Genomic DNA, 17,128 nt, shown 5'->3' with positions numbered 1-17,128 from the left:
ACCAAAACTGAGCACACAACGACGTATGGTGCGTCTGAGAACCGGGGACAAGCATGGCTGCTTGCTAGATACAAAACTTTAGCAATGTTTTAGTAAACAGCGCATTCTACGCAATGTCGACTTGGCCCATTCGTTGCTGCAAGCGTGAAGAGGGCCCTGAAAGCGTCTGCTGTCTCGATAGCAAGTGGGCAGTAAAATCGCTAGTCGGTCGCCAATGCGAACGATCACGATTGATGTTATCGCCCGAACGGACTAATACCACTCTTTGCTTGGCGAGCATCGCTGCAAAAAGGGAGCTGTTGGGTCACTTGGCAACCGACCAAGATCCCTTTTCATAATCATCTAGGACTGCAGCGTGGTTCGACTGCGCTTCATAGTGGCCGGAGCTCGTCTGATTTCTGGGGCGTTTGACCGTCTGATTTGGAGATTGATTTGCATCTGATTTCAAACATGTGGCACGACCACAATTGCACAGCATCGACATTCGCAGTTGGCATCTATGGTACTAGAATTCGACCATGGATTAGTAGTTTGGAGTCGTGAGTTCGAGCCGAGACCTCGGTACATTTCAATGCGAATGGGAATAAATCGACGACTCTTCGTTTCGATTGAAATAGGGAGATCGATGTCGACACGCTGCGCGCCGTCGGATCGTTCGGCCTTGAGTTGATAGCTGCTGCTTTTGTGCGACAGTAATGCGTTGACGGAACGTGTAAACGGAGGTGCAACGCGGATGCATCTCAACCGCTCTAAATATCACATGCGGCAGGCTATGTATTGATAGAGATCGAACACACCTTAACGTAAAGTTGTCGTGAAAAGATATAGAAGGGTATGCGATTTGAAAGTGCACGCGACCAGAATCGCCACAGTGGCCTCAACTCAGATGTGGCCAAACTCAGTATCAGATCCCCCATGTCTTTTCTACCGTGGCTGTGCGACCGCTCGACGGGCGGCTTGCTCTGCGAAATCCCTCCCCTTTGTCGGTGAGGTTGCATGACCCCAGCAGGCTCGCGAGAGCCGTGCTGAATGGCGGTGGAGGGAATACACCTCGAGCGGGTGCTCAATCAAGACAATATATGGTCGATTGGTGCCGATCCTGTGGGGGCTCACGACCTGCTTTGGGAACTTGCAGGAAGAGGACGTCCAGGTACACCGAGGCACATCGCACAGCCGCTTGCATCCGTGGTTTGGTGTTCAACCGTTAAAGGCGGCCCACCGTGAAGGACTAATGCAGTAGCAGAAGGCTTGCAGCCAATGGTGCGCTCAACCGACGAGGTATGAGCAAGGAGGCAATCGGGTGCAGAGTTGAGAGTGCGATACTTAAAGGGGGCGTTCTTGGAGGCGAGCCGATCGCTACCGTGATCAAGCGCATGTGGGAGCTTTGGCGAATCTGTATACGACGCCATGGGGTGCGTGGTGATATAGTACCAAGTGGAGCCAGGAGAAGAGACTCGATTATCGAGGCGACCTTGCTCCAGTGCATTTATTCGTTGAAAATGAAGCGTGTTGTGTGAGGTGGCATCTGTTTACTATTTGCAAGTACATCGGCGGACACACATCTAGACGGCGCTCATGTCCCGGTGCGGCGCTGGGCCGACGTCGCAAAGTGCCGGCGGAGCTCGGCTTCAAACTCTTGCGGCGGCCGGGGGACAGCCACGACACTCAAGCGACCGTTGCCCCAGACGTATCGGAACGACGAGTACGGCGGCGGCACCACAGGAGTGGGTTCACACAAACAACGAACGGCTGCACGTCTCGCGACTTTGGCTGGACGAGGCTGCTGTGGCCGGGACTCGGCACGGTCGTTTGCCTGCGTCTCGATGGCGCCACTATTCGCCACCGGCGCATCGGTCGCCAGCCCGGTCTGCGATGCCTCGGGAGCAGCAGTAGCAGCATCGGGCACTGCGGTTGGGGTGGAGCGTGGCGCGTCCGGGGCTGCGACATCCGCCGGTGCACTGGTCGAGGGTGCCGACACCACGTCGGAGGAAGCCGGGGCTTGGTCGTCGGCTGCACGCTCCTGGACTTGGTCGGGCCGGGACGCGTTCGCTTGGGCGCGGTGTGGCCCACTCGCTTGGCTCGCCAGTACCGGTTCGATGCTGTGTGACGGCTCTGTCATGGGTTGTGTGAGCCAAAGCCCGTTGTCCATGGCCGCACCGACGTCATTTTCCCTGTCCGAGTCGGGCGACGAGACGGTCGCTTGGCTATCGGCGTCGTCGTCGGCGGTCTCTTGGCTGTTGAAATACTGCGTCTGCGGACCGCCAAAGTCCATCACAAACAAATCTCGCCCCGTGTCTCGGCTGTGGCGCGTGTCTTGCGCTTCATCCTGGCGACGCGGCGACGACGGCGGCATCTGCGTCTCGTCGTCGTCCTCGTCGACGATTGCAATGGGCTGCTGCGACGCCTCGGGCCAAAGAGACGGACTCGGCGGCTTGCGTTTTGTGGCGCAAACCACGTCGTCGTCATCTTCAATGTCGTCTTGCGTCAAGTCGATGCAAGCGATGGCGCCATCGTCTCGACTCTCGAGTGTTCGCGCCGGTGCCTTGGTCGATTTGATCGGCGACGGCTTGGACGGGAGGCGAGAGAGCACGTGCGAAAGCGACGGCGACGCTGGCGCGGATGGCTCGCGCATGCGCGGCGGCAACCGCGATAAAACTTCTGGGATTGTCGACGCTTGGGTCCGATTCGGCGAGCTATGCGGTGTCGTGCAGCGGGCGACAGTGTCGGTGTTGGCCGACAACGCAGCGGTCGTCGTGTCGAGGATCGAGCTGGTTGCTTGGCCCGCAGGACGATGCGACGGAGGAAACACAAAACCAGATACGCTGGACGTTTGGCGCAGCACAGGTGACGGTGCGTCGGTCACAGGTGACGGTGCGTCGTGCGTGCTACGGCGGCCGGTGACCGGTGACGTCGTCGTCGCCTGTGACTGAGCTCGCTTTCGCGCCGATGAGTCCGCGGCAGGTGACGCGGCTCGCTTTCGGCGCTGCGGCGAAGCTTTCGACGGCTCGAGACGACGGGCGGAATCCGGTGAGTTCTCGACACGGCGCTGGGGGCTGGATTCGAGTTGCGCGGTCGAGGGTAATGGCCGGGCGCTCGCGCCGTTGCCAGTTGTCGGAGCTACGGCAGCAAGTGGCGCGGTTGCCCGTGTCGAGGCCGATACTGGTGCCACGTGCGTCGTCGTTGGTACTGATGACGAAGCAGGCGTGGACAGACGTGGCGCAGCGGGCTCCGGCGCTTGGTCGGCTGCGTGTCGCTGGGTCTCATTGGCTCGATTTGTTGCCTGGCTCGGCGCGACCTGCGAGGACACGATGTCTTGGCTCTCATCGTCGTCGTCGCTCTCGACAGGAATGAAATTGGTCTCAATGTCCTGGTTGGCGCACGCCAAGGGCGCCGACTCGTGGAGCTTTTGAGCCTGGTCGGGTGGAATGATGCAGTCGGTCACACGGAGTGCCTCAATCTGGAACGCATGCGGGACAGCGCTCTCGGCGAGCAGTCGTGCTTCGAGCTGTGCAACCATCATCGAGCTGAGGACCGCAAGAAGCGACGGATCCCGCGTCACGAGCAGCGTCTCGGGCACGTGCACGTGGGTCGCGTCGACAACATCGAGCGCGTCGACGACAATGCACACGCGCGACGCCGTGATGGCGCCGATGGCTCGCTTCATATGGCGCCATGGCGTGTCATAGCGGAACTTGGGCACGCGGATCGTGAAGCCGTGGAGGCCATGGACCGTCTCGATGTGCGGGAACTCGTCCTGGAGGCTGGCGAGGACACCGCGCTGCAAAATGCACCAGACCGAGTGGCGCCCGTCGCTGAGCAGGATCGCGTCGTTGGCCGAGCTCGTCTGCGCCACGAGCATGAGGCTCGGGCCGAAGCTGTTGGGCGGCCGCCCGCCCGTCGCTGGTAGCAGGAGCGACTGCAGCGTCGAGAGCAGGATCGGCGTCACTCCTCGCATGCGATTCGATTATTCAAATTGCCGCGGCCATCCGCAGTCATCCGGATAACGCTCTCCCACGATGAGCTGGTATGTAAAAAGCGCAACCGAGCGCCAATCGAGCGCTGCGAAGCGCGCTTCGATGCATTCACGGTTTGACGCGTCCAAGCACTTTTCCTGGGTGCTGACGATGAGCCGTGCCAAGCACGCTAGCTCCACAGATGATACATGGTATGTCGACGAAGTCGATCGAGCTGGTTGTCACGAGAATGCTGCCTTGAATGATGATGCGACGAACTCTGACAGACAAGGGATGGTCATCGGCCTTCAAGGCGGCTCGCATGTCAACCAATTGGCGCATTCGTGCACTGTGTAAGTGGTTCTACTGCTTACCATGCTTGGCTGTACCGAGGTTCGATCGACTAAAGTCGACATCTTGCTCAACAACTAGACAAAATGCTTGGTGAAAGAGGCCAAAAGATCTGCAACGGCTACCAGTTACAGGACAGCATGCGCAAATGGCTCCGCCATGGGACCAAGGAGGACGATAGATCCCTAAAGACGACTGATGTCGACACGCCCGCGAGCAGCCACGTTCTCCGACTGGGGCTCTTCTCCAAGGTGCAGGTGCTCGCAACGCGCGCCTTTAAATTTCCGTCGTCGATCCCTATCCCAACGGCAGTGGCAATCAACACACGGGCAGTGGCACCAGCCACGTTGCCCAAGCCCCCGCGCAAGAAGCGCTTTGAATTGCCGTTTGCGCTACAAAAACCCACACAAATGCTCTCAAAGCTGCTCCAAAATCTCCCCAACGACCCGTTTGGCGTCGCCGACAAGATGCAAGCGATCGCCAAGCGACTCTGGTTCACGCGTCCGCCGCCGCCGTCAACCAAGTAGGGCAATTTACAGCCGAGTTACTTGCTGTGTGTTTAACGGATGGAGAGTAGGAGCATCGAGGCACGCGATGCCTTTGATATCGAGGGCCAACTGCGGGCGTGGGCGGCCCTCGCGCGTGCCAACGTCGCCAAGCTGTACCGGCGCAAGCAGCTCGTGCACGACTACTCGGTGCACGAAGCGCTCGCGATCCTCGACGTCACCGTGCAAACCGTACTTTGGAAAGCCAAGGTGGCCGCGGACCGCCGGCAACAAGCCGCAGCGCGTTGCATCCAGCACGCCTGGCGATCCCATGCGTGGCGGCTACACAAGCGCCGCCGCGACAAGACGCGCATCCTCGCAACGCTTCGAAACGTCGTCGAGCGCATGCTCTGCGCTCGGCTTGTGCCGGGTCTCGTCGCAGATGTCCTCGCCCAAGGCTGCAGGCGCATGGCAGCACGAACGATTCAGCGGGTCTGGCGCGGGCACAGGGGGCGAAAACGCGCCCGCGTCCGACGCCGGTGCGTGCACAAGGAGCAGCGCGCAGCCGCACGCGAAGTTGCGCGGCTGGCCAAGCGCCGTGCGCTGCTGGCACGTACGTCCCTCTTGAACAACGTGCCAGCAAAAGGAATCAACAAAGTGGTTAGCGGCCGCGAACGCAAAGCGACTCGAGAGCATCAAGCGCGCGTGGGCACGCGACGACTTTGTACCGTCGCCCCACACAAAGCCACGGCGACTCTTGCCGCGACACAAGACACTCCACCCGCTGCCGACACAGACGCCCCCCGAGAGCCCCCTCGTCGCAAAGCTCTCGGTGCCAAAGTGGACGCGGTGCGATTCAACGACTCGTCGCGAGTTCATGGGCAGTATCGATGATGTAGGCTACCAAAGCCCGTGCGTCCGCATGCGTGCTGGGTCGCCGTACCCATACACGTCACCGACCATATGCACACCGACAACCTTCGCCCGCAAAGCCGACTGCTCAAGCGGCACTACGATTTGCAGTACGATTGGATCCCCGCGGGCCTTCTCCAGTCGACAACCGACGTACCAGCGCCGACGACATTTGAAGAGAAAGTGCTGCGCATGATGCCGCCACGCGCAACCAGCGTCCCCAAAGACACCCGCCTCGCGCCACTTCAGTCCAAGTCGAAGCTCCCATCGTAAGCCGCCACGAGTCTACCATACGCTAGACGACCAACAGCCCATGTCAAACGACCAACAGTCCATGCCAGACGACCAATAGTCCATGCCAGAGACTGGTTTCCCAACATGTATTGTACGTCTGGCGGTCCAAAGGCAATATGGGATCCGCCTTCCAGTGTACGACGCAAACAGTGTTTTTGCCGGCGAACGCGACCATCCAAGATCGTCCGCCCCCATTTAAGATTCTAAAAATACATCCCATCTTACGTACATTGTATCGTACGTACAATAGGTACATTGCGCTACATACATTGAGTATACACGTACCAGACGAGCAATGGACGCGCTGGAAAACCTCTATAAATACATACCGACCCAAGGCTCTTGGCCACTGATCGCGTGGGTGGACATTCGTGAATTCACAAGATGCTTGCGCTGCCCCCTCCCCCGCGACGCCTGCCAAGGACGCGGCCGTCCTCGGCCTCGGCGGCTACCCGCACCTCAAGCGCGTCGAGATCGCCGGCCGCTCGCTGCACAAGCGCGTGCGCAACGCGGCCCGCGGCCGCTCGCTCTCGATGGAGTCGAACGGCGAGCACGACGCGCGCGCCGAGGCCAAGCTCAAGGAAGAGGCCATCTTGGCCAAGTACCGCAAGTCGATCAAGGGCAAGAACTTTATCAACTTGACCATGTACCAGCAGCTCGGCCTGACCGACGTCATGTTCGACGCGACGCCCGACCAGATCAAGAAGGCGTACCACCGCGTGCTTATTGAGCACCACCCGGATAAGACGCTCAAGGACGAGAACGACCCGAACTACCTCGCCGTGCAGAAGGCTTTTGCGACGCTCATGGACCCGCAAAAGAAGCGCGCGTACGACTCGCAGTGCGAATTTGACGAGTCGATCCCGACCGGCAACGAGAAGATCAAGCAGAACATGACGGGCCGGTCGACCCGAAGGCCAAGGTCGTCGATTTCTACGCGCTCTATGGCCCCGTGTTTGAGCGCAACGCGCGCTTCTCCAACATTACGCCCGTGCCGGCGCTCGGCGACGACGAGACGGACCTCGACACGGTCCAGTCGTTCTACAACTTTTGGCACACGTTTGACTCGTGGCGCGACTTTACGCACAACGCCGAGCACGACGTGGATAGCGTCGAGAGCCGCGACGAGAAGCGTCACATGATGAAGAAGAACGAAGTGCAGGCCAAGAAGCTCAAGAAGAAGGAATACAACCGTCTTGCCGACCTCGTGGACCGCGCGCAGGCGAACGACCCGCGCCTTCGCCGCGTCAAGCAGGCCGCCAAGGACAAGAAGGAGAACGACCGCAAGGCCAAGGAAGCCGCCGCCCAGGCCATCATCGATGCCCAGAAGGCCGCCGAGGAGGCCGCCGCCCGCGCCATCGCCGAGAAGGAAGAAGCGGAGAAGAAGTCCAAGAACGACGCCAAGTTGGCCAAGGACAAGCTCAAGAAGGCGTTCCGCAAGGTCAAGAAACCTTCCGTGAGCTCGTCGAAGCTATCGATGACCCGCGTGTCGACGTCGAAGAGACCGAATTCATCTGCGAGTCGATCGAGATGGACGCCATGGAGGCTTGAACAAGGCGCTCGCGTCGCCTGCTGGCATCGAGGACGTCGTCAAGGTCCTCACGGGCCTCCGCGGCGAAGCCTACATGCAGAAGCAGGCTGCCAAGCGCGGTTAAATATTGCAGGATCCTGGAAATATATGCTCCGTTCTTGCCTTATCTCGCACCATTTCTGCATGTCTTACTGCCGCGGCGCGATCGTGATGCGGTCTTGGCCTGGCTGGATACCCATGTCTTGGAGGAACTTTTGCATGCGCGCAGCCTCGGCCTCCTGCGCGGCCGTGACTCGCTGCTGCTTCTCGTCTTGGCGCTTGTCCTGCGCCGCCTTTCGCCGCTGGATGCTACAGAGCGAGCATGGAGAGAACCGAAGTGGGCTCGAGCGCCGAAGTACCGTGCGTGAAAGTCGTCCGAGCCGCCCATCAAGAAGTCGTCGCTCAAGTCGAGGCCGTCCTTGGCGTCCTCCTTCGCACGCGCCGCGCCATGCAGCGTCGCCGCCTTCTCTCGCTTCTTCTCGACCGTCGCATCCCTACCGACGTTGGAGCTCGCGAAGAAAAAAGCTGTCGAGTGGTCTACCGGCCGGTGGCCTTTGGCGCCAACTCTTCCATGACCAACTCCTTGTGCTTGTGGTACCGCTTGCGCTCGTACTTGTCGCGCTTGCGCCGGTCGTCCGGATCGTCCGAGTCCGAGTCCTGCTGCTTGCTGCTGCGAGGCGGTGCTAGACCGACAACAATACGAATAAGCACCACTTCCTCTGACGTCAAGCGACGTCGTACACGTGGCCTTGGAGGGTCGGGCAGTCGAGGACGACGCGCCGCTCTTGTTGGTCGTAATGTCGACCGTGTCCTTGGTACTCGCCAAGTGCAAGCGCTCCGACTCGTTGAGGTTCTTGAGAAAGCCCCACTTGTGCTTGGTGCGGTTGACGCTCTCGAGGATGTGCTGTGGGATGCTCGCGTAGTACATTGCGTCGAGCTTGCCGTCGTTCCATCTGCGGGCAAACTTGTCAAAGTACTGCATCGCGTCGTCCGAGGTCAGGTCCTCAAAGTAGCGCTTCCTACGCGAGCATAAGTCAACGCACGAGGCAGAGGCGTGAACGACTTTTCGGTCTTGAGCCAAACGCGGAACTCGCGCGCCTTCTCAAAGTAGTCGTCCCGCGAGATGCGCTCGTGGTCGCCTACGCATGGTCGTCGCATGATGGATGCTGCTGGACCTTGCATGCGTCGTCCACGCTACTACCTCGCTTCTCCGACTTGTGCTTCTTGTGCTTCTTGTGGCTCTTCTTGTGCTCTACGTATGCGAGGTCCATGAGGCTGCGCGGTCTCGGTGAGGCGTACCCTTGCGCGCCGGGCTCTCTTCGCGCTCCTTGCGCTTGCTCATGCTGGCAGCAATCTCACCACGTTCCAAAATGATTCGGCATTTCCTTTTAGGATGCGGCATATCCCGCTCTAATATGGCATGTGCCTAGATTGACATTGTAATTGGTGGCATTTATTCGGTTGACGTGGCATGCACCGCGACACGGATCGAGGCATGTGCCACATCCTATCAAACATGATACGTGAAGCGTTGCCTTGGGGATCATCCTGCAGCATTTTATATTGATGGTCAATAGGGCAGGGCGGCCGACTGCGACGACGCTTGGCATAGCGAGGAAGCATATGCGACGTTGGTCGCATGGTGAATGGCTTCGTCGTCGTCGTCGTCCGAGCTCTCGTCGCTGCGCTCGTAGATCTTGTACCGGAGCAAGAAGCGCTTGAGCCACGACCAGGACGCTGTAAACTGTTTTGCACTGAGGCCCAGCGCCGCCGCTTCGTCGCGGGCCTTGCGCTGCACCATCGCATGCGTCACGTCGATGTGGTCGTTGCGCAGCGCCACGATCCACTCCAAGATGCGGTCTTCGACCTCCAGCGGCAGCGTCGTGCTGAGGCCGCGCGGGCGTGTATTGCGGAGCTCGCTCGTCGCGGGGTCGCTCGCCTTCTTGCGGATGTCGTCCTTTCGCGCCGCCCAGTGGTATATCCTCGACCGAGCGCTGTCGCGGGCCCTGCCCACGAGGCCAGCGTGGTATGTGGCCAGCGTTTTCTGGATGCCGTAGGCTTCGAGGTGCTCGAGCACTGCGAGCTTCTCACGGTACGTGTTCATGACGCATGGACTGCGCGTGGAGCTGGCCTTGCGCCGGGCGTCGCTCGTGGAGAGGCGCGGCCGGCCTGGTCGACCTTGCGCGACGGACGTCATGCCAAAAGCAACCTTTGAAAACATGTGATTCGCGATGCAATGCGTTTTCAGAGGTTTCTACGGTACCCTGGTCCGCATAAACGTAAAAGGGATGACAATATTGTCTTCACGCGAATTCGCCGCTGTCAATGGAGATCGCAACGCTCGCTGTCCTTGCAACGCGGCGCTTTGGTCATTTCGGGATGCCAAACGGATTAGAGCTTCTTCGTGGCGACCTTCTTGGCGACGGCCGTGGAGCGAAAGCGGTAAAAGACCATGCCAGTGCCCATGAGAGCCAACGAGAACCTACAAGAAAGAGACTACGGCAACAACATCAACCACGACGAGACCGTACCAGATGCCTGCGTACATGGCGTGCTTCCACGGCGTCATGTAGAACTCGAGGTACTGGTCCTTGTGCTTCTTCACAAGCTCCTGCGCGTTCTTGGCCGCCGTTGGCTCGTCGTTGAACTCTTCGAGGAGGATCGGCGTGTACTCGGTCTTGCCCATCATGGCGTGCGCGAGCTCGGGCTGGTTGAGCCAGAAAAAGTGGCGCTTCGTCGGCTCGTTGGGCGGCGAGAAGGTCTTTTCCTATTCGAGACATTGCGTTGCGGTCCACGCTACTGTACACGCGCAAGCGCATGAAGAACCTCTTCGCCTTGAACCATGACACCAACGAGCTGCACCGTCGCGGGGGCAGCGTTGACTTCCTCGGGCGGGCGCGACGTCGTCAACGCCATGTGCTTTTCCATTTCGTCTTTCGGCAGCCAGCCGCGGTTGACAATGACAGACGTCCTAGATGCGATCATGATTGCAGGCGCCAGTACGAGCGGCAAGTCTGTCTACCCGTTCGCGCGCTCAAAGAGGTCGTAGATGAATCCGCCGGACGAGACCTTGCCCTTGCTTTCCGACATGTCGATGGGCGGCGACCGCGGGTCTAGGCTACATGAGCACCGCGTATTTGTTGTGCGTGCGATCGTACAGAGGTAGAATGTCTTGCCCGGCACGAAATGGCCCTCGACAGCCAACTGCCGGTGCTCCAGCTCGGCGCTAACCACTGCATGAGCCACCTCGATGGAAGAGGCAAGGCGAGAATACTTGACGTTTTCGGCAGCGATGTCATTGGGCAATGGCACGGGCGCTTCTTGCAGTCGCTGGCGGCGCGTCTCGATAAGGTCGACCTTCCAAAAGTACCGGTTGCTCTACGCCATGGTTGACTGAGACTTTGCGTGATCCCATATACCATCGCGCTTGCCGTACCTGCCAGACGCCCATGCTGGCTGTACCGGCGACGATGCTCGAGAAGATCCCGATGCCAAGCAATTGACCGCGCTGCATCTGCGTCCTTCGCCGTTGGAATTCGTTTGAAGCGCTTTTCTACCAATGTGGCATATGCCACATCCACAAGACGATCTGCATGGCATGTGCCATTTTGTATGCTCTTGGATTCGGCAAAATGGACTCTACAAGCGTGGTACGACGCGACACCATCGAGTACAGTATGTCTACCTCACCATTGTATCTCCTCTCCATGACATTGTGCTGCTGGTGCTGCTGCGATACATATCGCATACAAAGGCGCGTCGTTGGGAACAATATGATGAGATCCCTCTTTGCGGCATGCCATGCCGATTTTAGCAGCATCTATTTTTAGCACCAAGGGTCAAATCAGATTTCGTATGGATAGATAATGATGCAAGGGATCTTGCCGTCGCTGCCCGCGTCGGCGCCGCACGATGACGCGTTGCTTCTCACAAGGAAGAAGCCGCCGCAGAGCGTCCGCAACATCCTCCTGCGCTCCAAGATGGAGCCGCGCACGCCGCGAAGTACGACGGCGCGCCGAGGCAACCACCGACCGTCGACCAACATTTGGTCGCACGTGGTCCAGGTCGCCGTGCAGAAGAAGAAGCGCGAGCCAACGCCGAGCACAGAAAGTACGTCGCCCTGCGTTCTTATGGCTCGCGGAAATGTCGTCGATGCTGCAGGCGACAACGACGGTGACGCGCCGTCGACCGCGGTGGCCAGCAAAGAGGTCACGTCCCTTGCGACGCTGCTCAAGTCGTCGCGGCTCAAAACGTTGGTTGCCAAAGTCAAGTCCAAGGCGCGCCCAGACGTCGAGCCGTCGAACGCAATGCGGCAGTGGGCGTTGCCGATCCACACACAGCCAACCAATGCGACGCAAGAAACGGAAGACCACCCTGACATCAGCACCGACAATGACGTAGGTCGCGAGCAACGGCGAGAAGACACTATGTCTCACCTGGTAGCTCGGCGAGCTGGCGCGGCGCAAGCAAGATGCGCTCACGGCCAACCATGGGCGCAACTTGATCCTGGACGAAGCGTGCCGCGCCGCGTTTACAAAGGACGCCGAGAATCGATCGCACCTCGAGCTCCAATCGCTCAAAACGTGGTTTCTCAAAACGAAACTCAAATCGTGCACGGATTTTGAGGCGCTGCAGCCCCTTGAGGTACGAAGAGCGTGGCGAGACACATGATCATCGGATGGAGCATCGTAGCTGACGCTGCTCTGCCGCCGTATGAAGCTCGCCACCTACTACCCCAACGAAGTCGTCTTCAAGCAGGTAGACAACAACGACGCCATGCAGCACGCGCTTGAGCTCACAGCGATTAGGGTGACGACGGTGACGCGCTCTACATCATATTTTCTGGTAGATCTTGCACGGCACGTAGAACCCTTTTCTACCTACCGAAACTAGGGTCCGTGGACGTTCGCGTGAGCCAAAAGATTGGGGGCGAAGTCGTCGAAGTTGTCGTTTGTGAATTGCACAAAGGTAGTCCTTCCGATTGCGCCCTAGCCTGTTGAACTATTGCAATTGTCAGGCGACTTTTTTGGCGAGCGAAGTCTCTTGCGCGACGAGCCACGCGCTGGTAGGCCTTGTCGAGACGTCACCTGATATCATCGACTTCAAACCTAGCGACGGTCGTCACCAAGACAATGACAGAGCTCGTGTCCATCTGCCGCGACGACTACAACGTCATGCTCAAGCAGGACCAGCAAGACTTTCTTGACCGGGGAAAAGTCGCGCCCGCCATCACTGCTGCGGTGCGAGAACAAGCAGCCCATATGTGCTAACGTAGCGCATTATGCAATACCTAGGCGTCCAACAGCCACGAGACGTACGTTCGCGTCCTGCGCAAGAAGCCCAACTTGCGGACGAAGGCAGACGCGGCCCTCCTCACCACGTACATTGAAACCATCAAGTTCTTCCGCGCGCTCCCGAAAGCGTTCCTTCGAGAGCTCTGCAGCGTCATTGAGCTCGTGACTGTCGGACCCAACACGACCATCTTCCGCGAAGGCGAAGTCGGGAAGCTTTTCTATGTCATCATGTCGGGGTCTGTCGACGTCAAGGTCAACTCGGTCGACCGGCGCGGCGGGAAAGGCCTCACGAAGCTCATCAGCCTCGGCGACGGCGCCCACTTTGGCGAGCTCGCGCTTATGAAAGGTTCGCGCCATATAGAGAACCAACCCATGTACAGCTAACTAGCCAATGGACTGCGCTCGGCGACGGTCATCACCACAGAGCTGTGTGAGCTGCTCATCATAGCCGAGCGTGACTACAACAACATTTTGCGCAAATTGCAGAAAGAAGACATGTCCAAGCGCCTCGCACTCCTCGATAAAATCCCCATGTTTCAAAGTGTCGAGTGGACCAACGAGCTCCTCGAAGAGATCTGCTACGTGCTCATCGAGCAGCGGTTTCCCGCCAACTCGATCCTGTACGCCCAAGGTAGGCCACCATTTGTTGTGTGTGTGTGTTTTTACAGTCTTTTTTTCATTAGGCGACAAGGCAATGCAAATGTACTTTGTGACGCGGGGCGAGTGCGTCGTGACGCGCACGATCGTCGACCCCAAGACACAAGCATCGCACGAGACGACCATCGAGCGCTTGGGCCCGTACAACGTTGTTGGTGACGACGCGTGCGTCACCAGTCCATATCATTTTATTGTGACAGTTACCGTGTTGATTTAGCGCAACGGGCACCAACTTCAACGAAGTCATTTACCGCGCCGACACGGTCACGGCGACGACTCCGATTGACGTATGTCCCTTGGATCCGGATCCTTTGCGACGTTGTACACGTTCTCTTCGCGTAGGCGCTAGTGCTCACGAAATACGATGTGTTTAACCGTCTCTCGCGGGGCGCGCGCGAGACGCTATGGGGCCACGCGCGCGCACACAAGGCCGCCATGGTTGTTCTCGACCAGCTCTACAAGTCGCTCAAGTGGAAAGCATATAAAGAGCAAGTGCTTGCGACCGAAATTGATGCGCAAAAGCTGGCGCGGCGCCTGCGCCACCGCCCGGCGCCGTCACTCAACCCGATCGCGGTAGGTTCTTTGCGACGACGACAATGCGAGACCATGGTTCGTAGATGCGGCCCAAGATGACGCTGCTCGACAGCAACGACTTGCTGCTCGTGACGCCGCCGACGTCCAGCCCGTCGTCGGCCATGACCACGGCCAAGTACACGACGCAGTACAACCCGGACATTGCCACGGAAGACCGATGCCACGTCATGGCGCTGGCGACGGCGACAGAGTCTCTCGAGAGCGCACTGCGCGTCGCGGATGGCAATCCTGCGGCGTACTTGCGCTACTTGCACGAAAACCGTACGACGTATTGCTGCTTCCTTCGCCCTCTGACGCTATGCGCAGGCGAGACACCCAACGACGCAGTCAAAAGCATCATTAGCGAGAAAGATTACTTCTCTGAACACTATATCTTTTCGATGACGACGCCGCCGCTGACGCCGCCGCTGACGCCCCGTCCGCCGCCGGCCAAGAAGTCGCAACATGCTGCCCGCGCGTCACGTGCCAACGTGAGCGTTCCACCGCTTCTCGAGTTTGCCCCGCAGATTGTCGTCCTCAACGTCGCCAACCAACGTCTCTCCTTTCCTGCTTGACGATGGACTGAGCATGTATCATGTTATGATAGAGCTACAGCCCGTCGCGCCTCGCCCAGCGTTCCGGCTCGCGGGAATGTTTGCCTCGAAAGAAGCTGCCGATGGCGCGGCCACTGCAATCGCCGAGTACGAAGCCAAGCACGTGCGCAAAGGATTCAAGGCCGAGCGCGCGATCGGGTACTACACCATCGACACGGGCAAGTATGTGCTCGCGCCGTCGACGCTCGAGTGCCTCCTCTCGACGTACTACTGCGACCAAGCGCTTCACCGCGTCATCGACGAGCATACGGACTGGGATGCGTGGCGTACGATACGCGCCTTGCTTGCATCCTGTCGGTCTCGCTGAAATCGCGCGTGCTAGGTGCCAAGCACAGCGCGCCGCGGCCCGTCACCGCCGATACTATTCAAAAGATGCTGCACGACACGTGTGGCCACATGAGCGAGGTCAAGAAGAGTCCGCGCCCTTCGGTAGCGTCTATACCCTTGCTCTGCGTGTTGAGAAATCGGAGTAGTCGGTGGCGCGCTCGGTGCACTTGCACGACATTGTCGACGACCACATTCCGATCGAGCTCCGCGACGGCGGCAACTTTGCCTGCGTGAGCATCGTGCTCGTACCCAAGGCAGCGACCGAGCCCGTCCTCGCCGTCCACGGCTGCTTTCGCACCGAAGCCGACGCCATGGCGTTTGCCGAGCGCGGGTACCATCTCCTGTCGTGGCATGCTTGATACATTGATAGAATCGTGGTAGGAAGATTCCGCAGCTCGTGGAGAGGGCCATGCTGTGTGTCGTCCCCATGTACGAGTGGGTCTTCTTCGACGACGCGCCCGAGTGGTGCGTCTCGCTGCGCAGGTCGCGCGACCGCCAGCTCGAATTCGAGGCGCTCAAGAAGCAAGTGGCTTCGCACCACGCCCACGGCGCGCCGGCGCTGCCCGACGTGCCGCGGCCGGTATGCGACCTTCTTGCGCGAGACTCTTTTCCATGCCAGCGGCCGAGCGTAGGTGCCGCATTGGGTCCACGAGAAAGAGAAAGCCACGACGACCCACCAGCTCGTGTGCGCCCATCTCGGCCTGCGCCCGCCCGAGTCGGAGAAGGCCAACGACAACGACGGCTACACGTACGCCTTGCGACTGTAGCGAGCGCAATGCATCTCGTCCGTCTGTGCATGTAGACCCAAGACCAACTCGGTGTTGGACCAAAAGCTGGACGCACTGCGGGACATCCTCACGGCCCAGCGCGCAAGGTCGGCCAACACGACGCTAACCAAAGTGCAGAAGATGCAGAAAATCACCAACCTCATCAAAGCCAAGGCGGTGTTGGCCAAGGACACGGCCTCCGTCACGGAGGCCGAGGTCACGCCATCGAGGACGGCGCCCCACTAAGAATCGCTCTACAAACGACTAAGAAGAAGCACGGTAGTTGTGGTGTTGGCTCATGCGCACTCGCAGCTTTGGCATGGAAGCCTCCCTCGAAAGCAACCAAAAACGGCTTGGTAGCCGAGTAAACAAGACGAGCTCCAACCAGCACTGCCATAAAATGCAGTGCATGTAGCACACGTCAACTCGTTGTCTTGGGAAGACTCATGGACGACCTTGATCGATCGAGTGGCGATCGACTGTATGGCAGCGTCGAGGGGACGGGCGTCTCTATTAAAACGACCGAGCTGGCAAGGCAAGCATGAGCGCCACGTGCAAGTGACGTGGGACGATGCACCTATGGCGCCGAGCGAAAGAGACGGCGGAGCGTGACGCGGACTCGGTTGTGCCACTTGTGGGAGGTCGTGTGCGCAAGCATGCACTGGCGCACAGTCCACCTGCGCCACGCTTTCTCCAGCGCCGCGTCCTCGTCCGCGACCAGTTCTCGGAGCGCGGCCATCCGATGTGCATGGAGCGCTTCGGTCTCGGCCCACGCGTCGTCCATCGCGTCGGCGGCGCAGCCCGCCGCCCAAAGCAGTCCATACCGGTCGGAAATGGCGAGCGGCGTTAGGGCCTCTCTACGGCCGCGCGCCGAGACGAACTCGACGTGCACATGTGTGTGGTGATAGGCCATGCCGAGCGACGGGCCATCGGCCTGCGTGGGCACCGTGCAGCCGCCAAGCGTCCGCGCGAACTCATATATGGTCGCGGTCGAGAAGGCGACGCGTGTCGTCCGCCGGTGCAGAAAGCGCAGCTTTGTCCGTGGGATCGTGCGGTCCGGCTTCAAGATGCGCTTCGCCAGCAGCTGGTTCTTGGTCGGCGATGCAGGTTCCACCGTGCCACTGTGGCTGCTCGCCAAGGCGGCCGCAACGCAGTCGGCGAGCTCGGATGCGCTGCGGCGCCAGACCTCGGCGTGGCGTGGCACCCACTCGTCGTCCTCGCCCGTCTCGTCGTCCGGTTGGGTCGCGCGATCCAGTCGGTAGGCTCCGTCGTCGGTTCCTCGGGCGTCCTCCGACTCGACCTCGGACAACGACGGAAGCAGCTGCGCAAAG

General features: G+C 59.6%; 9 protein-coding genes across 9 annotated transcripts in view; 3 read left to right on the top strand and 6 right to left on the bottom strand.

Annotated features, from left to right (window-relative positions):
- SPRG_21435 (hypothetical protein) overlaps positions 1-55 on the bottom strand; it is a gene marked incomplete at both ends in the record, with an annotated part of 702 nt that extends 647 nt beyond the window's left edge. The window contains one exon of the mRNA XM_012353923.1: positions 43-55. Coding sequence (XP_012209313.1) covers positions 43-55 — 13 coding nt within the window. The remainder of the gene's footprint in view (positions 1-42) is intronic.
- A 1,437-nt stretch (positions 56-1,492) lies between these two features.
- On the bottom strand, positions 1,493-3,966 carry SPRG_14566 (hypothetical protein). The gene has a single exon (XM_012353900.1). The coding sequence runs from the start codon at positions 3,953-3,955 to the stop codon at positions 1,574-1,576; it is 2,382 nt and encodes a 793-aa protein (XP_012209290.1). The 5' UTR covers positions 3,956-3,966; the 3' UTR covers positions 1,493-1,573.
- Positions 3,967-4,444: 478 nt separating this feature from the next.
- On the top strand, positions 4,445-5,974 carry SPRG_14565 (hypothetical protein; the record flags this gene model as incomplete). Its single annotated transcript, XM_012353899.1, has 4 exons — positions 4,445-4,827; positions 4,882-5,402; positions 5,455-5,638; positions 5,689-5,974. The coding sequence occupies 4 exons, from the start codon at positions 4,445-4,447 to the stop codon at positions 5,972-5,974; spliced, it is 1,374 nt and encodes a 457-aa protein (XP_012209289.1).
- A 316-nt stretch (positions 5,975-6,290) lies between these two features.
- Positions 6,291-7,650, top strand: SPRG_14564 (hypothetical protein; the record flags this gene model as incomplete). Its single annotated transcript, XM_012353898.1, has 4 exons — positions 6,291-6,356; positions 6,418-6,777; positions 6,912-7,481; positions 7,552-7,650. The coding sequence occupies 4 exons, from the start codon at positions 6,291-6,293 to the stop codon at positions 7,648-7,650; spliced, it is 1,095 nt and encodes a 364-aa protein (XP_012209288.1).
- Positions 7,651-7,661: 11 nt separating this feature from the next.
- SPRG_14563 (hypothetical protein) lies at positions 7,662-8,926 on the bottom strand. Its single transcript, XM_012353897.1, has 7 exons — positions 8,865-8,926; positions 8,767-8,817; positions 8,629-8,704; positions 8,307-8,584; positions 8,107-8,248; positions 7,925-8,059; positions 7,662-7,874 (listed from the first exon to the last, which is right to left on the bottom strand). The coding sequence occupies exons 1-7, from the start codon at positions 8,905-8,907 to the stop codon at positions 7,715-7,717; spliced, it is 885 nt and encodes a 294-aa protein (XP_012209287.1). The 5' UTR covers positions 8,908-8,926; the 3' UTR covers positions 7,662-7,714.
- Positions 8,927-9,135: 209 nt separating this feature from the next.
- On the bottom strand, positions 9,136-9,762 carry SPRG_21434 (hypothetical protein; the record flags this gene model as incomplete). Its single annotated transcript, XM_012353922.1, has 1 exon — positions 9,136-9,762. One exon carries the CDS (start codon positions 9,760-9,762, stop codon positions 9,136-9,138), a length of 627 nt encoding a protein of 208 aa, XP_012209312.1.
- Positions 9,763-9,874: 112 nt separating this feature from the next.
- Positions 9,875-11,117, bottom strand: SPRG_14562 (hypothetical protein). Its single transcript, XM_012353896.1, has 7 exons — positions 11,002-11,117; positions 10,840-10,943; positions 10,724-10,791; positions 10,588-10,678; positions 10,392-10,536; positions 10,097-10,332; positions 9,875-10,047 (listed from the first exon to the last, which is right to left on the bottom strand). The coding sequence occupies exons 1-7, from the start codon at positions 11,077-11,079 to the stop codon at positions 9,957-9,959; spliced, it is 813 nt and encodes a 270-aa protein (XP_012209286.1). The 5' UTR covers positions 11,080-11,117; the 3' UTR covers positions 9,875-9,956.
- A 314-nt stretch (positions 11,118-11,431) lies between these two features.
- SPRG_14561 (hypothetical protein) lies at positions 11,432-16,043 on the top strand (the record flags this gene model as incomplete). The annotated part of the gene is made up of 21 exons (XM_012353895.1): positions 11,432-11,675; positions 11,727-11,962; positions 12,009-12,209; positions 12,258-12,323; positions 12,374-12,410; positions 12,459-12,533; positions 12,583-12,630; positions 12,678-12,805; positions 12,860-13,205; positions 13,248-13,490; positions 13,543-13,681; positions 13,734-13,803; positions 13,859-14,089; positions 14,134-14,371; positions 14,417-14,644; positions 14,697-14,969; positions 15,026-15,132; positions 15,177-15,361; positions 15,412-15,610; positions 15,663-15,778; positions 15,833-16,043. The coding sequence occupies 21 exons, from the start codon at positions 11,432-11,434 to the stop codon at positions 16,041-16,043; spliced, it is 3,621 nt and encodes a 1,206-aa protein (XP_012209285.1).
- Positions 16,044-16,374: 331 nt separating this feature from the next.
- Positions 16,375-17,118, bottom strand: SPRG_14560 (hypothetical protein; the record flags this gene model as incomplete). The annotated part of the gene is made up of 1 exon (XM_012353894.1): positions 16,375-17,118. The coding sequence occupies one exon, from the start codon at positions 17,116-17,118 to the stop codon at positions 16,375-16,377; it is 744 nt and encodes a 247-aa protein (XP_012209284.1).
- Positions 17,119-17,128: the final 10 nt, after the last annotated feature.

Source organism: Saprolegnia parasitica (assembly GCF_000151545.1).
Source record: "Saprolegnia parasitica CBS 223.65 unplaced genomic scaffold supercont2.139, whole genome shotgun sequence".
NCBI classification, from domain to species: Eukaryota; Oomycota; class Saprolegniomycetes; order Saprolegniales; family Saprolegniaceae; genus Saprolegnia; species Saprolegnia parasitica.
Note: the sequence above shows the minus strand (reverse complement) of the source record. Positions and strands in the feature narration are given on the sequence as shown.

Bases quoted from the DNA above. Each gene is read 5' to 3' on its own strand.
- SPRG_14562 (XM_012353896.1), bottom strand. From the start codon at position 11,079: ATGCAGCGCGGTCAATTGCTTGGCATCGGGATCTTCTCGAGCATCGTC. The intron at 10,792-10,839 runs GTATTCTCGCCT...TGCAGTGGTTAG, and splicing joins ATCGCTGCCGAAAACGTCAA to CGCCGAGCTGGAGCACCGGC. The intron at 10,333-10,391 runs GTTCTTCATGCG...TGTCTCGAATAG, and splicing joins TCATGGTTCAAGGCGAAGAG to GAAAAGACCTTCTCGCCGCC.
- SPRG_14563 (XM_012353897.1), bottom strand. From the start codon at position 8,907: ATGAGCAAGCGCAAGGAGCGCGAAGAGAGCCCGGCGCGCAAGG. The intron at 8,705-8,766 runs GTAGTAGCGTGG...GACCATGCGTAG, and splicing joins GCACAAGTCGGAGAAGCGAG to GCGACCACGAGCGCATCTCG. The intron at 8,585-8,628 runs GTCGTTCACGCC...ATGCTCGCGTAG, and splicing joins GTTTGGCTCAAGACCGAAAA to GAAGCGCTACTTTGAGGACC.
- SPRG_14566 (XM_012353900.1), bottom strand. From the start codon at position 3,955: ATGCGAGGAGTGACGCCGATCCTGCTCTCGACGCTGCAGTCGCTCCTG.